At 37.2% G+C, this 17,225-nt stretch overlaps 1 protein-coding gene across 1 annotated transcript; it reads left to right on the forward strand.

Moving 5' to 3' along the window:
• The first annotated feature begins 11,665 nt into the window (after positions 1–11,665).
• LOC141660105 (uncharacterized) lies at positions 11,666–12,169 on the forward strand. The gene has a single exon (XM_074467067.1). The coding sequence runs from the start codon at positions 11,666–11,668 to the stop codon at positions 12,167–12,169; it is 504 nt and encodes a 167-aa protein (XP_074323168.1).
• The last annotated feature ends 5,056 nt before the right edge of the window (positions 12,170–17,225 follow it).

Below are 17,225 nucleotides of genomic sequence, written 5' to 3' on the forward strand. Positions count from 1 at the left end.
TGATCTCGACTCACAACTTAAGTCACTTGGTCGCTAAACTAGACAAGGTCTTCAAATTTTGGCTTCCTAACTCGATGTGCCTTTCCTAAATTATCCAAAACCTATTGACCCTCACTTATGCCTTTTGCTCTACTGACCTTATACTATCTTACAACTCTGGTGGTCGACCTAATACTCACTTCTAAGTGTTCTAAAACTATGTGATAAGTGAAAGCGCTCACTGGTGCAAAATTTCGGAATGACAACTATGGTTTCTTTAGTGCATTAGACACTCTTAAACTACAAGTTTTCCTTCAAAACTTTTACACAAGACTCTCCTGACCTAAGGGCATCTCGCAAACTTGATGTGGCTCAAGGGCCTGGCTTGGGCCTTCTTGGGCCTAAGCTAAAAGTCCAAGGTTCCCCTGTTTTTCTGGGCAGAAAATGCCCTGACTTGAATTAACTTGTGACACATGGTTCTAACTCATATCCTATTAACTATGGTTGGAAAAACTTCTCTGACACTCCCTCTAACTAAGGCCCAATTGGGCCTAATGAGGGCCTACCCATGACATGGTCAAATCTCCCTATTTCTAAGTTGTAACAAAACTGTCCCCTGCTGGACATATTTTGTTATTCTACTTGTGCACCTAACCAAATGACATGCAAACCTCCAACCAACTCCTAAAACCTTTTATATACTCCCAATAATAACTTCTGGTAGCTTGGGCCTCAAAGTGCACACCAATTATATGGTCAAAACTCACTCTAAACCTCAGTGTACTAAACTGATTTTCTGCAGAAACTATAACTCTCATTTCGCCAAGGTTTTGACTTGACAAACTCAACTACCAACAACCCAATACTCAAACCAAGACCTAAACATGGTATTCTACTGAACTAACTCCCGTATTCTCAAAATAACCTTGGTGAGATCATCCTTACCTAAGGTACAATTATGGCAAAACAAGAGAATCTACACTTCACAAATCACAAATCTTCATGCTTTTGAAACAACAAGGTATGCATTTTTATAAAGATAATCATGAATTATTACCATGCAACAAGAAGCATAAATCAATATTAACGCATTATACCTACTGAAATTAAGGCTCACTAACAAAATCTTTCCAAATGATCAAAATCTTACAACATTCTAAGAGAAATCCTCATGCATGCATGCCTTCGGGTTTTTCAAACCAAAACAACACATTTTCTACCTATATCCCATCTTAAAATTGACATGCAAGCCTAGCATAAGGTATACCTAGATGATCACTTAGCATGCAAGGAGTTTTATCAAATTTTCACCACAAAATTCAAGTCATTATCACATAAACATGCAAAAATTGATCAAAACAACAAGAATGATTTCAAGGACCATTCATTCGGCTCCCATATGGTCATGGCCGAATGAAATGGATGGAAATGGCCATTAAATCATCTAGAGTTTCCTTCTCAAGACTTGGAATTTATCCATTCCTTGTAGTTCTCTCAAAAATAACCTTAAATCCATAAGAATCAAGATTGTATTTTGAGTTTCACTAAAACCTTTACATGCAACCCTTAAACTTAAACTTTCTACTCAAAACTCTTTGAAATATGAATGATCATGGTATGGGAGATAACATTTACTTTTATAAAGAGTAGAAGCTTGGTGGATAGATGAAGAAAAATGGGGAGGGGGTGGTTCTCGGCTAAACCCGAGAGTGAGAGAGGGAGGGCCGAGAGTGAGGGAGGAGGAGGGAGAGAAGAATGAGTGTGGTGTGGGTGATGAGTGAAAATGATCATGTCTTTGCTTGTTTTTATGGTATTTGATTTGACAAAATGTGAGTGGAAAGGAGAATTGACAAGTCTATCCCTCCACTTATACTTGGTATATTTTGCATGCAAGCGTAAAGAAGGAAATTGGCTAGAGAAATAAGAGTTAGTGGGGTTGGAATTGTCCTCTTTGTCCTTGAAAAGAATGAGAGGGTGGTTTGCATGCAAGGGCTTTCTTGTAATTTGCTAAATATGACAACTAAAATTTATAATGATTTTATTTTTATAAAATAAAATACAAGTTCAAAAATTATAAAATTTATACCATAAAATAACTTGGATTTTTAGAGACTTTAATAAATCATTTTCAAAATTTGTGAACAAAATACCTTTTAAAAGAAAATTTTTCCAAAGCTTAGAATATTCCTTATAAATCAAAAATAAAGAAATTAAATAAACTCTTGCTTTGAAAAAAAATCATATACTAGACAAAGCAAATTTATAATGCAGAAATTTTCACTCACACTAGCGTACAATCATTGAATATATTTTCATTTGACTTTAATATTATACCAAATCCACAAATAATATTACATAAAATGTCGGTCGTAACAACCAATATCTTCCGAAACATCCCTGTTGTCATTACTGAATCAGGCAAGAAAAGCGGATAACCGTTCTTATCTTTTGGAGGCCATATTGATTGACCTCATTTTGAATAAGGATGCTATTATGAAATTAGGTATATACTATCGAGGTGGGAATGATTGAATAAGACACTCTTATCAGGGATATATGACTTGAATTATCCATGGAAGGATGTATGTACCTTTTAAAGGTGGAATTAAGGATAGAACATCGGCAACTTAAAATGAATCCTAGGGGAATGCATAAAGGTTGGCATTTCACCCTTAATAGGGATAGTATGAGTTTTGATAGTATGAATTGGAAAGGATTAAGGTAATAACAACCTTTAAGAATCAGTGGAGAAATTTTTCAGAAGTATATAGACAATGATTCTGGTATTAATAAATGGTATCTTGATATGCCCTGTATCTAGGGAATACAGGAGGAACGATTCAAGGATAACCTTAGAGGTTTTACAAGGAGAAAGGTAATATTCAAAATTCTCAAGAATAAAAATATTAATAAAGGAAATATGACGTAATTATAATGATGCCAAGTGGGGCACGTGTTAAACCACGAGAAAGTATGGATCGAACCAGTAAAGGTCGAAATTGTTCAGGGCAATTAGGGCCTAAGATAAAAGATGTTCTAAGTATGATTGAGAGTCAGTCGTGACAGTGATTAACCTTTAAAGACTGAGGCAATAACTTATGGAAAAATGGTGATATTTTTTTTACTCATCAGATTTTAAGGAAAACATCTTCACAAAAGCAGTGATTGAAATAAGGTAGAAAATTTATTTGGAGGTGGTTAAAATGACATTGACTGTAAGGAAATTTTACCATCAGGAAAGGCCAAAGAGGTGGCCGACACTTAAAATGTAAGAGGATAATTATAGGCGCTCGTGCGAGAGGAATACGGTGATGATGGTTGAAGCCGGGAAGGTTGTATTACGGTTCAGAAGATTGACATTCCTTCTGATGACTGTGCAATACTCAACCGTAATAGTAGTTGGGTAAAGGTTTAATTCGTGTAATCGCCATTAGCGGGTTATCTATCTTAGAAGGTCCTATCTTGAGAATAAGCCAGGACCATATTTCAAAACGGACCAAACAAACCTTTGAGTTAAGTCTTCTATTGAAAGTATATGATTAAGAATGGTATTAACCTGCTATCGTTGCTTTGATTGAAACTCTTCTGCAATTTTATCTGCTTCATGTCATGTATGTATGTCAGGATCAGGAGTGTTCTTCATGAATCATGAATGGTGATTATGTTACCTCCTTAGAAGGATTTGATACGACATGTATGGACTCCGTATGGTTAGATATTAAGATTTCATGGATCGTGAATGACGACAGTAGGTCAGTAGTGGACCATAGTAATGCAGCAATGATTCTGCGAGTAATGAGTTGATTACAATCGTGAGAGTTGTATTGGAATGGAGGTTGAGATTAAGTACCACTAATCGGGTCGTGTTGACGTATAAGTTATCTTTGATAGAAAAACTAGGTCGATTATTTACCTATTGAGTATCCATTGCTTCTTATCAATAGGGAGTCATGTTACTATACGAGGAAGGATGCAGTGCAAGCATAGAATTCTAGTAACGACGATGTCTAGAATGAGATCCCAGATTCGATTTTCGATATCGAGGGAGTTTCAAAGGTGATTGTGTATAAGCTCGAGCAAGAGCATGGGTCCATAGAATGATGGATGGAATAGTAAATATTTAAGCATGTGAAATGCGATGCGATAATACTTGATATATATACACATATGTTTTGTTCTCCTATGACAAACCTCTATAGTTCAGAGGTAGGTTCCAAGCCAGATATTTTGTGGCAGTATATTTTTTTTTTCATATACACAATTCTCTTCAATTCGTTCTTTTCTCTTCTTTTCATTTTGTATAAACTGAGAAGAACAACCCTTCCAGAAGGGGAGGTATTGCCGAATGACTATCTATCTGTGTGATAGAAGCCTAGTAGGATACCATCTATTGTTTAATTGCTTGTCAAGTACTAAAGGCTGACCACCTTCTGTATTAACTATGCGATATAACAAGTGTTCATGATCATAGTGATCTCTCAATAAATTCTTTTACTTCTATATGATTGATCAAATTTTGGAAAATGGAAACAGCTGAAAAAGGAGTAGTAAAGTTATGGTGGTATTCGGAATGGAAACACATTCGTGATACTAAGGTTGACGTGGTTATTAAAAGGTTATAGAACGCTAACGAGCAAAAGTATAACCAGTATAATATTAGGAACGGAAGGTAGTAGCGATTACGAACTGGAAAAGAATGGGTATTGAGAAGCAAAAGCTCTAATGCTAAAAGCTATAATGAGAGTCTGTGCAATAGACTTGAAAGAAATTGGAATGATCACTTAACACGGATTGAGTTTTCTTACGACAATAGATCATATGTCATTATCAAGTTGTCGCCTTATGAGATCCTTGAGGGAAGACAATGTCGATCTCCCTTATGTTAGGATGAAGTTGTAGAGCGCAAGATACTCGGACCCGCAGTAGTCCAAAGGACCAAGGATATCATAGATCTAATCAGAGGACGGCTGGTAGTAGCCCAAGATGGAAATAAGAAGTATGTTGATTTGACACGAAAGGACAAAGAATAGGAAGTAGGGGACCTAGTGTTTTTAAAGGTATCCCCTTGGAAACCCTTGGAAATGATTGATGAGGTTCGGAAAGAAAGGAAAGTTAAGTCCGCAATTTGTCGGACCCTTGGATATACTAAAACATATTGGGAAGTTAGCATACGAGCTAGCCCTACCCCCGAACCTGTAGCAAGTTCATAACGTGTTCCACGTATCAATGTTAAGGAAGTGTAATTCGGATGTCAGATAAATAGGGGCATATGAGCGCATAGACATGCAACCCGACGTAACCTATATGGAGTAACCGGGAAGGGTTATAGAGTGAAAAGGAACAAGTGCTTAGGAGAAGGGTTATCAAACTAGGCAGAGTTTGGTGGTAGGACCACAATGAGGGAAAATTTACTCGAGAGTTAGAAAGTGCAATGCTAAGAGAGTATCCCTATTCATTTTCTATCTGATTCCGGGACGGAATCCTTTTAAGGAGGGGAGACTGTAATAACCCCAATTTTTGCAATTTTTTTTTTACCCTTATGAATAGTGATTTTGCTGATTATGCTGAATAAGAAAACTTTTCATACCACACTATGTAGGGGTTCTTCTATTGTTATTCTGAGATCTTATTAGTACTTTATATGGGATATAAGTGTATGTAAAGATCGTCAGAATCCAAATTCGAACACTTTGATTTTTCCCGAAAATCCACCAGATATAGAAAGAAGTGAGTATAAGGTAACAGGATAAATAGGATTTAAATTCAAGGATTTTAAGAGGGGATCATAAAAAGGAATATAATGTTTTGAGAAAGGTTAAGGAAACCTAAGTAATAAGATCCCGGGTATGATCCCTCAAACGATAAACGAAAACGAAAGTTAAGCGAACCGTATAACAGATCAGCAGTCATTAGCCAAATAATTAAAAGCTAATCAAAGAGATTAGTGGGGATGATGTCATCAAAGCAATGAGAAGAGGACAAAGGAGGGAGGGTGACATCACATGGTGACATAAGCATGACCAAGCAAGTGTGTTATTGGATGATTGTGAGCCACACAATATTTACCATGGTAACAACCTAATTAACAAGCAAAACAAACACAAAAATCAAAAGCAACCAAAACAAAAACATTTTCTTCTTCCCCCACTCTTTGCTCTCGGCTTTTCCATGAAAAGGAAAGGAGAAAATTTCAAAAATCAAGCTACACACCTTCATAATTCAAGAGGTTTGTTTCTTTAGCTTCCATAATTCATAACTAAGATGAGCCATAAGTTTAAGCTCAAGATTCCATATTTAACATAGCTAATCAATTCATCAAAGTTCTTGGTGAATAGTGTTTTTAAGAAACTAACTTTGTGTTTTCTTATGTTTTCTTCAAGATCCAAGCTTAGTAAAGATAGTTAGTGGTTATTTAAGGCTTCCTAAGTGATTCTCCACTCTCCAAGGAAGGTATAACCCCTCCAAACCCTAACTTTACTTTGAGTATTAGGTTTGGTTTTGTTTGTTATAGTTCATGAGAGCATGATTCTTGTATGTTTAGAGTTTGGATGGAATTATAATGATTTTGGGTTATAAATCTTGGTTGTTGGTTGATGAACCTTAAGTATAATTAGTAGCTCTTGTTTGAGATTGAATAAGTTGGAAAAATCATGAGGTTATGGACTGATTTAGTAAGGTTTGGATGAGGTTTGGTGGTATTGGTGGTTATGGGTTGATTTGTGGTTGATTGTGATTTATTGGAGTAGTTTAAAATTTGGTAATCGCGTAAACATAGCCGTCGTAATGTCCGATTTACTTTAAAACTGTTTTGTTCTTAACAATCAGGACCCGTGAACTCACTGTTAGGTTTTAACCATTGCCATAATTAGATAGTTCATGTTACGAGCTTCGTTTTGATATGTTGTTCGTTTGATTCCGATGTACGGTTTAGGAGAAACGACCATTTTAAGTAACGGCGTTTCGCGACCGAACCATTACCCCTCGCCTTACTTTGAAACCTTAGTTAAGGACTATAAATGACTAATTGGGGTATGAAACAATTATGTTAAGTGGATTAGGCAGTTGGTAAGGTACTCGCGAAAGAATCGCTTTAAAACCCTTAATGGTTAATTTATTAAAAATGGTGGAGCCGAGGGTACTCGAGCGACTTAAGTAAATTGTTAAGCGCGAAAGCGAACGTTAGGACTCTAAATGGTTAAAGTCTAGTTTCTTAAGCGACCGGGGTTTAATTCCGACTTATGTTGTTGTTCATAGGTTATCGGACCCACTCTAAGCTTAAGTCTATCCGGGAGCACTCAGACAAGTTTTCTACCCGTTATACTGTTGTTGTGATGTATATGTGTATATGCATTATCTATTGATAGATGCATGATTGTTATTAGCAAATTCTTGCGATATATTGGAGCATGTGATATGGTATATATGCATATCTGTTTCGTAATCTTGATATATATCTGTTGGTTCAAATGCTTATTAGTTGCATAATACCTATGCTAGAGCTAAGCAGTAGTTGCGTATACCCTTAGTATAGGGGACCCAAAGGTGAACATTTTCTAAAACCGGGAGTCGATGTTCCCGAGTATAATATATATATATATATATTTATATATATATATATATATATATTTGTATATATATATATATATATTGATATAGTTTTCAAAACTATTAATCGAATAAGGTTTATTCGATAACTTTATTTTATTTATTTAATAAATATTATTTTGAATATTCATTCGAGGGCTTATGACTCCGTTTATTTTATTAATGAATATTATTTTGAATATTCATTCGAGGGCTTATGACTCCCTTTATTTTATTAATGAATATTATTTTGAATATTCATTCGAGGGCTTATGACTCCGCTTATTTTTATTAAATAATATTCTTTATTTTGTTAAAGAATAATGTTTCGATAATCAAACTTACTTTTGATTATTCAAATAAAGATAATACTTTCATATAAGTATATCTTTGGTTATTTAATATTCATTTCAAGTATGAGTTTTAACACTTCTACTTCGATTATTTTTATAGAGATTATCCTTTTTGGGAATATTATTTAAATAATAATATTCAGATATTTTCTAATATATTGGGACTGATTTACTTTAATAAATCAGCAGTACTCCAAACATTCTTAAAAATGTTTCGAGTCTTCGAAATGATTTTAAAAGTTAGAGCGGATCCCAAAACTCATTTTTTTTATATTTAAGATATTCCTTTCGAAGGGGATTTAAATATTCGCTCAAAACCTGAGGGATCCGGCTCTGTGGTGTATTTTATATTCGCAATGAGGTTGCTGTTTTGAAAAATAAATTGATTACTTACCCAACGTTCGGGAAGTAAGTCCATCTAATTGAGTCGGCATAAGCGACAGGCTGGGGTACGGTCTATCAAAGTGTAAGTGGCTGGGTGGTAGCCCATCAACTCGTAAGAGGCCGGGTGGCGGTCCAGCACAAGGTCCTAATGAGGCCAGGGTGATGACCGGTGGGGGATTAATCCATCTACTAGTAGAAAAGGTTACTTATTGGTATCTTTGCCTGATCATCAAGATATCAGGTTTATGCCAAGGTTTTCTCCTTTCCAAAATTCATTGGATATTGCAACTCTGTTTATAATTTTTATAACAGAGGTTTTCAAGGAGTGTATGAAATGTATATATATATAGGTGTATATATATATCGGGACTTAATGAAGTATCTCGTAACTTCATTATTTATAATGATATTTCAAGGATTGAATCTATTCAAGTCTTATCTTGTAGTCTCATCTGGGTGATGAACTTTTGAAACTGATTATAACTTGAACGGTGGTAGTTCAAGTAGTATTCGAATATAAGTATATTGGAGTATCTTGTAACTTCATCTTTTAAACTTATATCTAGTACATGATTATCTTGTGCATGTCAAAGATTTTCGGAAAAACGTTGAGACAAGGTTAGATATATGAGATCACCTTGCAACGATATTTTATACAGTTATAAACGGGAACTCTGTGTATATTATACATGTCAGAGGATTTCAAAGATTGTGAAAAGTATATATGTACATATATACTGAATATTTTGCGACTTGGTCGCGGCAAGATATCAAACTTGGTTCATTTCTTCTTGACCAAGACTTTCATGAGTACTATGAGAATGCTCATATATTGTAAATCATTATACATATTATTTTGGTGGGCTTGTTGTTCACCCTTGCTTTCTTCTTTCATCACACAACATCAGATAGACAAGATGAACAGGACCAAGCTTCTAATTCGCAAGCGGTTAGTAAATGTTCCACAGTTTTCTGGAAGCGTTGATGCTGCCGTAGCTGAGGTAGGAGCTACCAATAGGCTAGGTTTTCAACTATTGATGAACCAGATTTATGTATATTTATGAATTGTAATAATGGCAAAGAAATGTAAATCTATTCAAAAACCCTTTTAAGGTGTAATGGCATATAATTTTGGAATAAAATGACTTGCATTATTTTTGGTATTCATATCTGAGACTATAACTTGTGGTGTGTGTGTGTATATTGTGGGGTCACAGTACGTGGTAGTTCGTTGTTTATTAAGATTAAGTGTTATTAAGGGAAATGGAACTCGTGACAACCCGGATCCCCGACCCCGGATTTGGGGGTGTTACATGATCTTCAAGAAGTGTTCGATATACTGAGGTCATACAACATGAAGTTAAACCCATCCAAATACAACTTTGTTGTGTCTTCAGGAAAGTTCCTTGGACACATGGTGACAAGAAAAGGAATCGAAGCAAGTCCAGAATAAGTTAAGGCGATCTTCGAATTAGAAAGTCCAACGAACATCAAAGAAGTACAGAAACTGACAGGAAGAGTGGCAGCCTTGAACAGGTTCATTTCACGATCGTCGAACATGTGCAGGCTCTTTTATGACGTGTTGAGAAAGAACAAAGGGTTCCTATGGTCTGAAAAACATGAGACTGCCTTGAATGACTTGAAGAAGTATCTGGCTACACCACCACTTCTCTCCAAACCCATTCAAGGAGAGGACTTGTACGTGTATTTGTCAGTAACTGATCATGCAGTAAGTGGCGTTCTTGTCAAAGATAATGAAGGCATCCAGTCGCCTGTGTATTACATCAGCAAGAGCTTAGTAGATGCAGAAACAAGGTACACATCTCTTGAAAAGTTAGTACTTGCGCTCGCCATGATTTCCATTAAATTGAGACATTACTTTGAGTCACATAAGATACATGTCTGACGAACTTCCCCTTGAGGAATGTCTTAAGCAAACCTGATTTGACGGGGAGAATGGCAAGTGGGCAATACGACTAAGTATATATGACATCACATATGATACAAGGACTGCCATAAAGTCACAAGCTTTGGCTAATTTTGTGGCTGATTTCAGTCCAAGCCAAATGACGGATGCTGAACAAGAGTTTCAGCAAACTCTTTCAAGGGTAGACATGAAGCCCTGGACGCTGTATACAGACGGTGCATCTAACGTCAATGGAACATGATTGGGGCTTGCCTTCAAATTGCCACAAGGGGATATAATAGCCCAATCGGTATACTGTGACTTCAAAGCCACGAACAATGAGGCCGAGTATGAAGCATTAATCATGGGACTTACAGTTGCTAAAGAAATGAAGATAAAAAATATTGACGTTAAGTGTGATTCGTTACTTATTGTCAATCATGTCAGGGGCTCCTATGAAGTCAAAGATCCTAAAATGGTGGCTTACCTCGACATCACAAAAGGACTAACCAACCACTTTGACACCTTCAGCTTAGAACAAGTTCCAAGGGAGAATAATGTGTAAGCTGATGCATTGGATGGATTGGGAGTTGTGTTCAAAAACTTAGACCTCAATAACATCCCAGTAGTCGACATCATGAAGCCTGCTATGGAAAGACTAGCTCGTGGGACAGAAACAATGACTCTTGATCAAGATAATGATGAGACCAGTGAAAATGTAGATGACTGGATAAAGGTATTCAAAGATTACTTACAATTTGGAACAGTGCCGGCCAACAACAATGAAGCAAGGGTTCTCAAGATGAAGGCATCAAGGTTCACGATCATAGATGGGGAATTATTCAAGAAATCTTCTACAGGGTTGCTGCAAAGGTGTTTGCAAAGGCATGAAGAAGACATGGTGTTAAGAGATGCACATGAAGGTGAATGCGGAAATCATAATAATGGAAGAAATCTGTCTTTAAAAATTCTACGATTGGGATACTATTGGATGACGCTAAGACAAGATGCCCTAAACTATGCGAAGAAATGTAACGCCTATCAACGACATGCACCCGTCATACATCAACCATCTGAACAGCTCCATATGTCTATTCCATCCTGGCCTTTCATGAAATGGGGAATGGACATTGTGGGAAAAATGCCACCGGCACCTGGACAGAAAGTGTTTATGTTGGCTATGACCAATTATTTCTCGAAATGGATTGAGGCGGAGGCATTCAAGCAAGTGATGTCAAAGGAAGTGATTTCATTCATCAAAAGAAATATCCTTTGCAAGTTTGGAGTACCATCTGAAATCATTTGTGATAATGGATCACAATTCATCAATGACAAGACAAAAGCATTTTGCAAGCGTTGGAACATTGGTTTGATCAAGTCGACGCCAAGATACCCCCAAGCTAATGGACAAGCCGAGTCGAGCAACAAGATTATAATCAACAACTTAAAAAGATGACTGATGACTTGCAAAGGAAAATGGGCTGAAGAATTGCCTTGGGTATTATGGTCAGATAGAACAACTCCAAAGACGTCTACAGGACAGACGCCTTACAGTCTAGTCTGTGGTACTGAAGTTGTGCTACCAACAGAGATCATGGTGCCAACGGCAAGATATGGACTCTTGAAAAATGACGTGAACAATGCAGAATTGTCACATGACAAGGACACAGTAGATGAGCTGAGGGAAATGGCAAAGATCAGGGTAGCTGCTTATCAACAAAGAGTAGCCAATGTCTATAACAAACATGTTCACATAAGGACTCTCTGTGTTGGCGACATGGTGCTAAGGAAGACATTCCAGAATATGATGGACATGACGGCAGGGAAGTTTGCTGACACTTGGGAAGGGCTTTATCTCATAGACGCTGTCGTAGGACGTGGGGAATACCGACTTGCCACTATGGATGGAATGCGAGTACCAAGAGCCTGGAGTGCTTTACACCTAAAACTTTATCATGTGTAAAGTTTTCTATCTCATCTTTTTAATTCTCTGATTTTAGAAGTTATTGATCAATAAGTCGATTAGGACATAAGTAGTTTTTGCTTGTCGTTTGTGTTTGGCATGATATTGTGTGCTGTTTGTTATTGTTTGCTTTTGGTAGAACTTTAATGGGAGATCAATTTTATGATTCAATTCGTTATGAATTACCTTACTATGTAATGTGGTTATGCTTCTAGAGTTATGAATTACTTGAGTAAGATACATGAGATTATGCTTGTAGAATCTATGCACATTTGCACTTTAATTCCATAAAATTTCACAACATCACTCTATAGCTGCATAGAATAAAAACTCTCGAAGGGCTGATCACCCGGTTACAATTTTTGCTAGTTTGTAAGTGTCATACACACTTGATAAATTTAATTGACAATAAAAGCGCTATGACGTTCATTACAAAAAAATCAAAATACTTACATATCCACAGGATATTCTACGAAATTATAAAAAATGACATGGTGAGTTTCAAGAGGGAATAAGGCTTTTTAACCACCCTACGAGTGCATGCACCGACGTGTGTTAACGAAGTAACGTAATAATAGTTTTTATCAACAAAAATATACAATTTGACAGTATAACATGACGACATACGCTGACATTAGCAATTACATGAAAGATGATGGACGATGACTAACTAAAACAACAGATTAGGACAAGTGTATCTCCTAAAATACTATATGAGACAAACGTGTATTGAAGGTATACATGTGCGGTCTCAATAATAATATTCAATCAACATCAAATGATCCAATCATACGAGAAGATTGTAAACTTAAAGAAATAAAACCCAGAATGATAACGATTCAAAAGATGCAAAAGTCACAATTAACGATCAACGAAACAAAACAAGATTCCTCGTCTAAAAGACGAAATAAGAATCCAACGTAGCAACTTAAAAAACCAAAGTACGAAGCAAAAGTTCATTAAAACAAAGCAATAACATCAAATTACTCCTCATCAAGACCGTCATCCTTAAGGGACTTCATTTCAGTGTCTTTATTGTAAGTCTCAAACTCGTCTAGAGGGAAAGCATCGTCAGGAAAGTCCTTGTTATAAATCTTGACAGTCTCCAGTACATTCCAGGACTTCCACTCGCCTCGATGATACTCCAGCATAGTGTCCACACTAGTACGCATGATTTGCTGGTGGACAACCTTCTTAGCTTCAGAGCGCATGACGTTTTCAAGAGACTGTACTTTAGTTGCGAACTCATTAAACTCCCTTTGAAGCTCATCCATGCTCACCAATCTCTCCTTGGCAACTCTCTCTGCAGCCTCCAGCTTCTTGACGCAAGACTGACGTTCCTCAGCAAGCTCCTTAGCCTTCTACATCTTGTGGTTATAGACCTCACGGGAAACTAACACACTTTGACGCGTCTACATGAAACAGGAAGAAATAGGAGTTTATAGAAATCTACAGAAAGTATGAAACAGAGAGAAAATGAGTACAGATCTAAAGGAGTGAAGGCAGACTTACGTTAAAGGAGTAGCCTGCTGCGTTGTCAAGAATGTCTTCAAGATCCTTAGCAGAGAGTTCCTCCATTGATTGATGGAGCACCATGTCATCAAGTAAGTATGCAAAGGTGTGAGGGTCAGCACGAACAGAGTAACTTCGAGTCAGGAGAGGCATGGGAACATCAGAGCTAATGGTAGTCACAGATGGGTTAACATGGACCTTCTTAGTTAAAGGGCTAACATGAGGGGTTAACAAAGGGCTGGACAGCAGAGGGGCTTTATAAGAACCAATCTCGGTAGACTTCTCTTCACAACATCTCTTGTTAAACAAATCTTTACCAGATATTAATAAAGGTTTGATAATGGGGGCTTAAACTCTATAATTAGAAAGCAAGGCTCAATCCAAGAAAAACATTAAATCCAAATCCAAAAAGCTAGAAAAAATATGACATAAAAGAGAGGACATCACGCATACCTTTGGCATACATGCGTCCTGAACTCATCTCAATATTATGGTCACTCTTGGGGCTTTCTAGAGTCTCAGAAGACAAACTCTGTATCGAATGTGCCGGCTTAATGGCAGAGGACACAACCAACTTCCCTCTGGTCCTTTGAGCAATAGACTTGGACCCAGCCTTCCTAGAAGTACCCGCCTCATTTTTCAGTTGAGTCTTCTTCATGTTGACAATAAAATCATCTATATTCACTCTACTGGCATTACGAATGGGGCGGCCAAGACAATTGGGCCAGAGTCTATCAGAAACAGGCAGAGCCCAAATTTTAGCTACAATAGCTTTTGTCGCCTCATCACTTTCGTCAAACTCAAAATCACAATCTACATGCAAATGATTGAGAAAAAAAATAAACAAGTCGTGGTGTATACAACTACGAACAGGAACATATGAACAAAATATGAGAATGAGAAACGCTATAGCAATAATGGAATTACTAGACCACAAGGACAAATGAATAGAGAATCAATAACAAGTGTACAAAGGAAAGGGAGACAAATATAGGAAAATTACCCGCGTTGTTCCAACGTTCAAGCAGATAATTGAAATCGTCTCCTAACGACTTCTTCTCAGCAAATATGTAGTCCTTTTTCCAATTTCGATCATTGACCGTCTCATTATTCAATATCAAGGGATCTTCAGTGTCTTTATTGGTGAAACCTTCTCTGCAGTTGTGAAACTTCTTAAGACTGTAAGAATGCTTCACCACTTCAACGCTAATGTTCAACTTATGCTTATCTTCAATAGCGTCAAGACAAGCCAACGTCCTCCATGTAAAGGGCATCAGCTGTCCGGGAGACACGTTAAGTGCCTTAAGCACTCCAGCAACAAACCTCGAAAAAGGGAAAGTTAAACTAACATCAAAGGGATAGAAGTAAAAACAGACCCAACCCTCTCTATAGGAATTGGCTCGGATAAAAGAATCTGGGACTATGAGATTGACGTCGGAATGAAAAAGCAATTTCAATTCTTCAAATCGATCAGAATTGATGAGACTCGGTTGACTATCATGAGAATCCAAAAGGTTAGTCATGACCCATTCAGGGCTCTCAGATGACGGGTTAAGAGATTCATGGTGACTCTCTAAGCTGCGAACACTCTTTTTGGCCGTGGAAAAAGAAGGGTTTTGAGTTGATTTTTCTATGAGATTTGGGGAAAAGGTGAGTGAATAATGAAGGGGTAGGTGTGTATATAGAGACGTGAAAATTAAGTGATAAACATCGAGAAGAGTTTTATGGGGAGATGAAAGGACAATGCATGCATATCAATAGGAAATTACACACAGATCTAGGAGATGGATGACTACACAATTACTTTAAGGCTTGGAAAGTGAAACACGACATCAGGTGGATGAATTTTGTTAATTAAATAAATTAACAAAACCTGGGGTTATTGTTATGTATGGGATTCTGGACATGACGAGAGGGGATCACGAAATTTACAGGACGGGATGTCAAGACGGAAAGAGCAAGAGATCGTCTTAGACAACGTAAGCAAAGAAGTTGATGCCTGGGAGTAGGACTCGGTCTAATAGCTTCCGGATAAGTAGGAGAAAGAATAGGTAAGCTTATCTCCACGATTAACAGCCACAATTCAAATGAGAGAAAAATGAGGGGAGGTTGGAGAAAAAGAAGGAAAGCAAAGAGGATAAGAGGATGAGTACGATCAACACAAACACACACCTGCTCACACCCGAGAGAGAGGAGAAGATCACCTCGAGTCATGATCAACGTTGTTTCGAGTATCTTGTCCTTGATTCTCAATAAAATTGTATTCGTAGTAGCATAATTCAACATCTTGTAAACACATCTTCAAAAGATTAGTGGATCATATTTTGGTTCGGTACATATTCCCACCCGCGGTTTTTCCCATTCACGGGTTTTCCACATCAACAATTACCTGTCTCATTTACTTTTATTTATTTTCATTTTTCATCAAGGTTTGTGGTAGAATTAATCATAAACATATCACACTTAGCATTTAACCCACAAATTTTGGTAAGAACACAAATTAATGAGCCCTTAGCTACAATAGAATTTACTAAAGCCTCGGGGCCGGGCGGAATAAATGCTGGGATTTTAAAAGCTCTTTAGTTAATGGATCATATGAATTTTGACGAGAGGTGGATCATATGGATAATATCCTTGTTTGAATCGGTAAAAATTTCATTCCTAGTTAATGGGACGCCCACGGATAAATTTAAGCCATCGAGGGTTTAAGATAGGGGGATCCACTGTCATCTCTAATTTTTAATTTGGCATGAGAGGTCCTATCGAAATTGTTGACGGTGGCAAATGTAATTTTTTTAAGGGCATTAAACTCTCGAGGTGCAACATTGAACTTACATATCTACAGTATGCGGATGATGTAATTTTGTTTCTAGATAGTGAGGAAGAGTCAATTCGAGGGGTGTAAAGGGTACTCCAATGTTTTGAATTTATCTCAGGTATTCGCATTAATTTTACTATGAGCAGCCTGTATGGCTTCGGTGATTGCAAGATAATCATTCCTGAGTGGGCAGAAATTCTGGGCTGTGAAGTTGGTACAGGGAGTCTTGTATACTTGGGAACGCAGATTGGCACGAATCCTAGTTCAGTTCAATATTGGGATCCTTGACTGAGAAAAAAGAGAGCAAAAATGCTCAACTGGGATGTGGACAAGTTATCCATGGTTAGGCGCCTAGTACTGCTCAAGGTAACACTAGACAGTATTCTGACCTTCTAGTTCAATATATTTAAAATCCCTGACACGGTTTTAAATAAACTAGAATAAACACGAAAAAGATTCTTGTGAGGACACACTTCTCAAGCCCTTAATAAGATCCACTTGATCAATTGGAAGATGGTGGGTTCTTGAAAAAGTCATGAACGTTTGAATCAGACCCCTCTAAAGCTTAGGAATTTGGCCTTATTAGCAAAATGGTGGTGATGTGTCTATTTAGAAAGAAACTCGTTGTGGAACAAGATTTTTAACACAAAGATATGGCGATGAGTGGAGATACAATTTGCAACTGGTAGGAAGTAATGAAGGAGGGTCTCATATGGTCAGGCATTT

Source organism: Apium graveolens, chromosome 5, assembly GCF_009905375.1.
Source record: "Apium graveolens cultivar Ventura chromosome 5, ASM990537v1, whole genome shotgun sequence".
NCBI lineage: Eukaryota > Viridiplantae > Streptophyta > Magnoliopsida > Apiales > Apiaceae > Apium > Apium graveolens.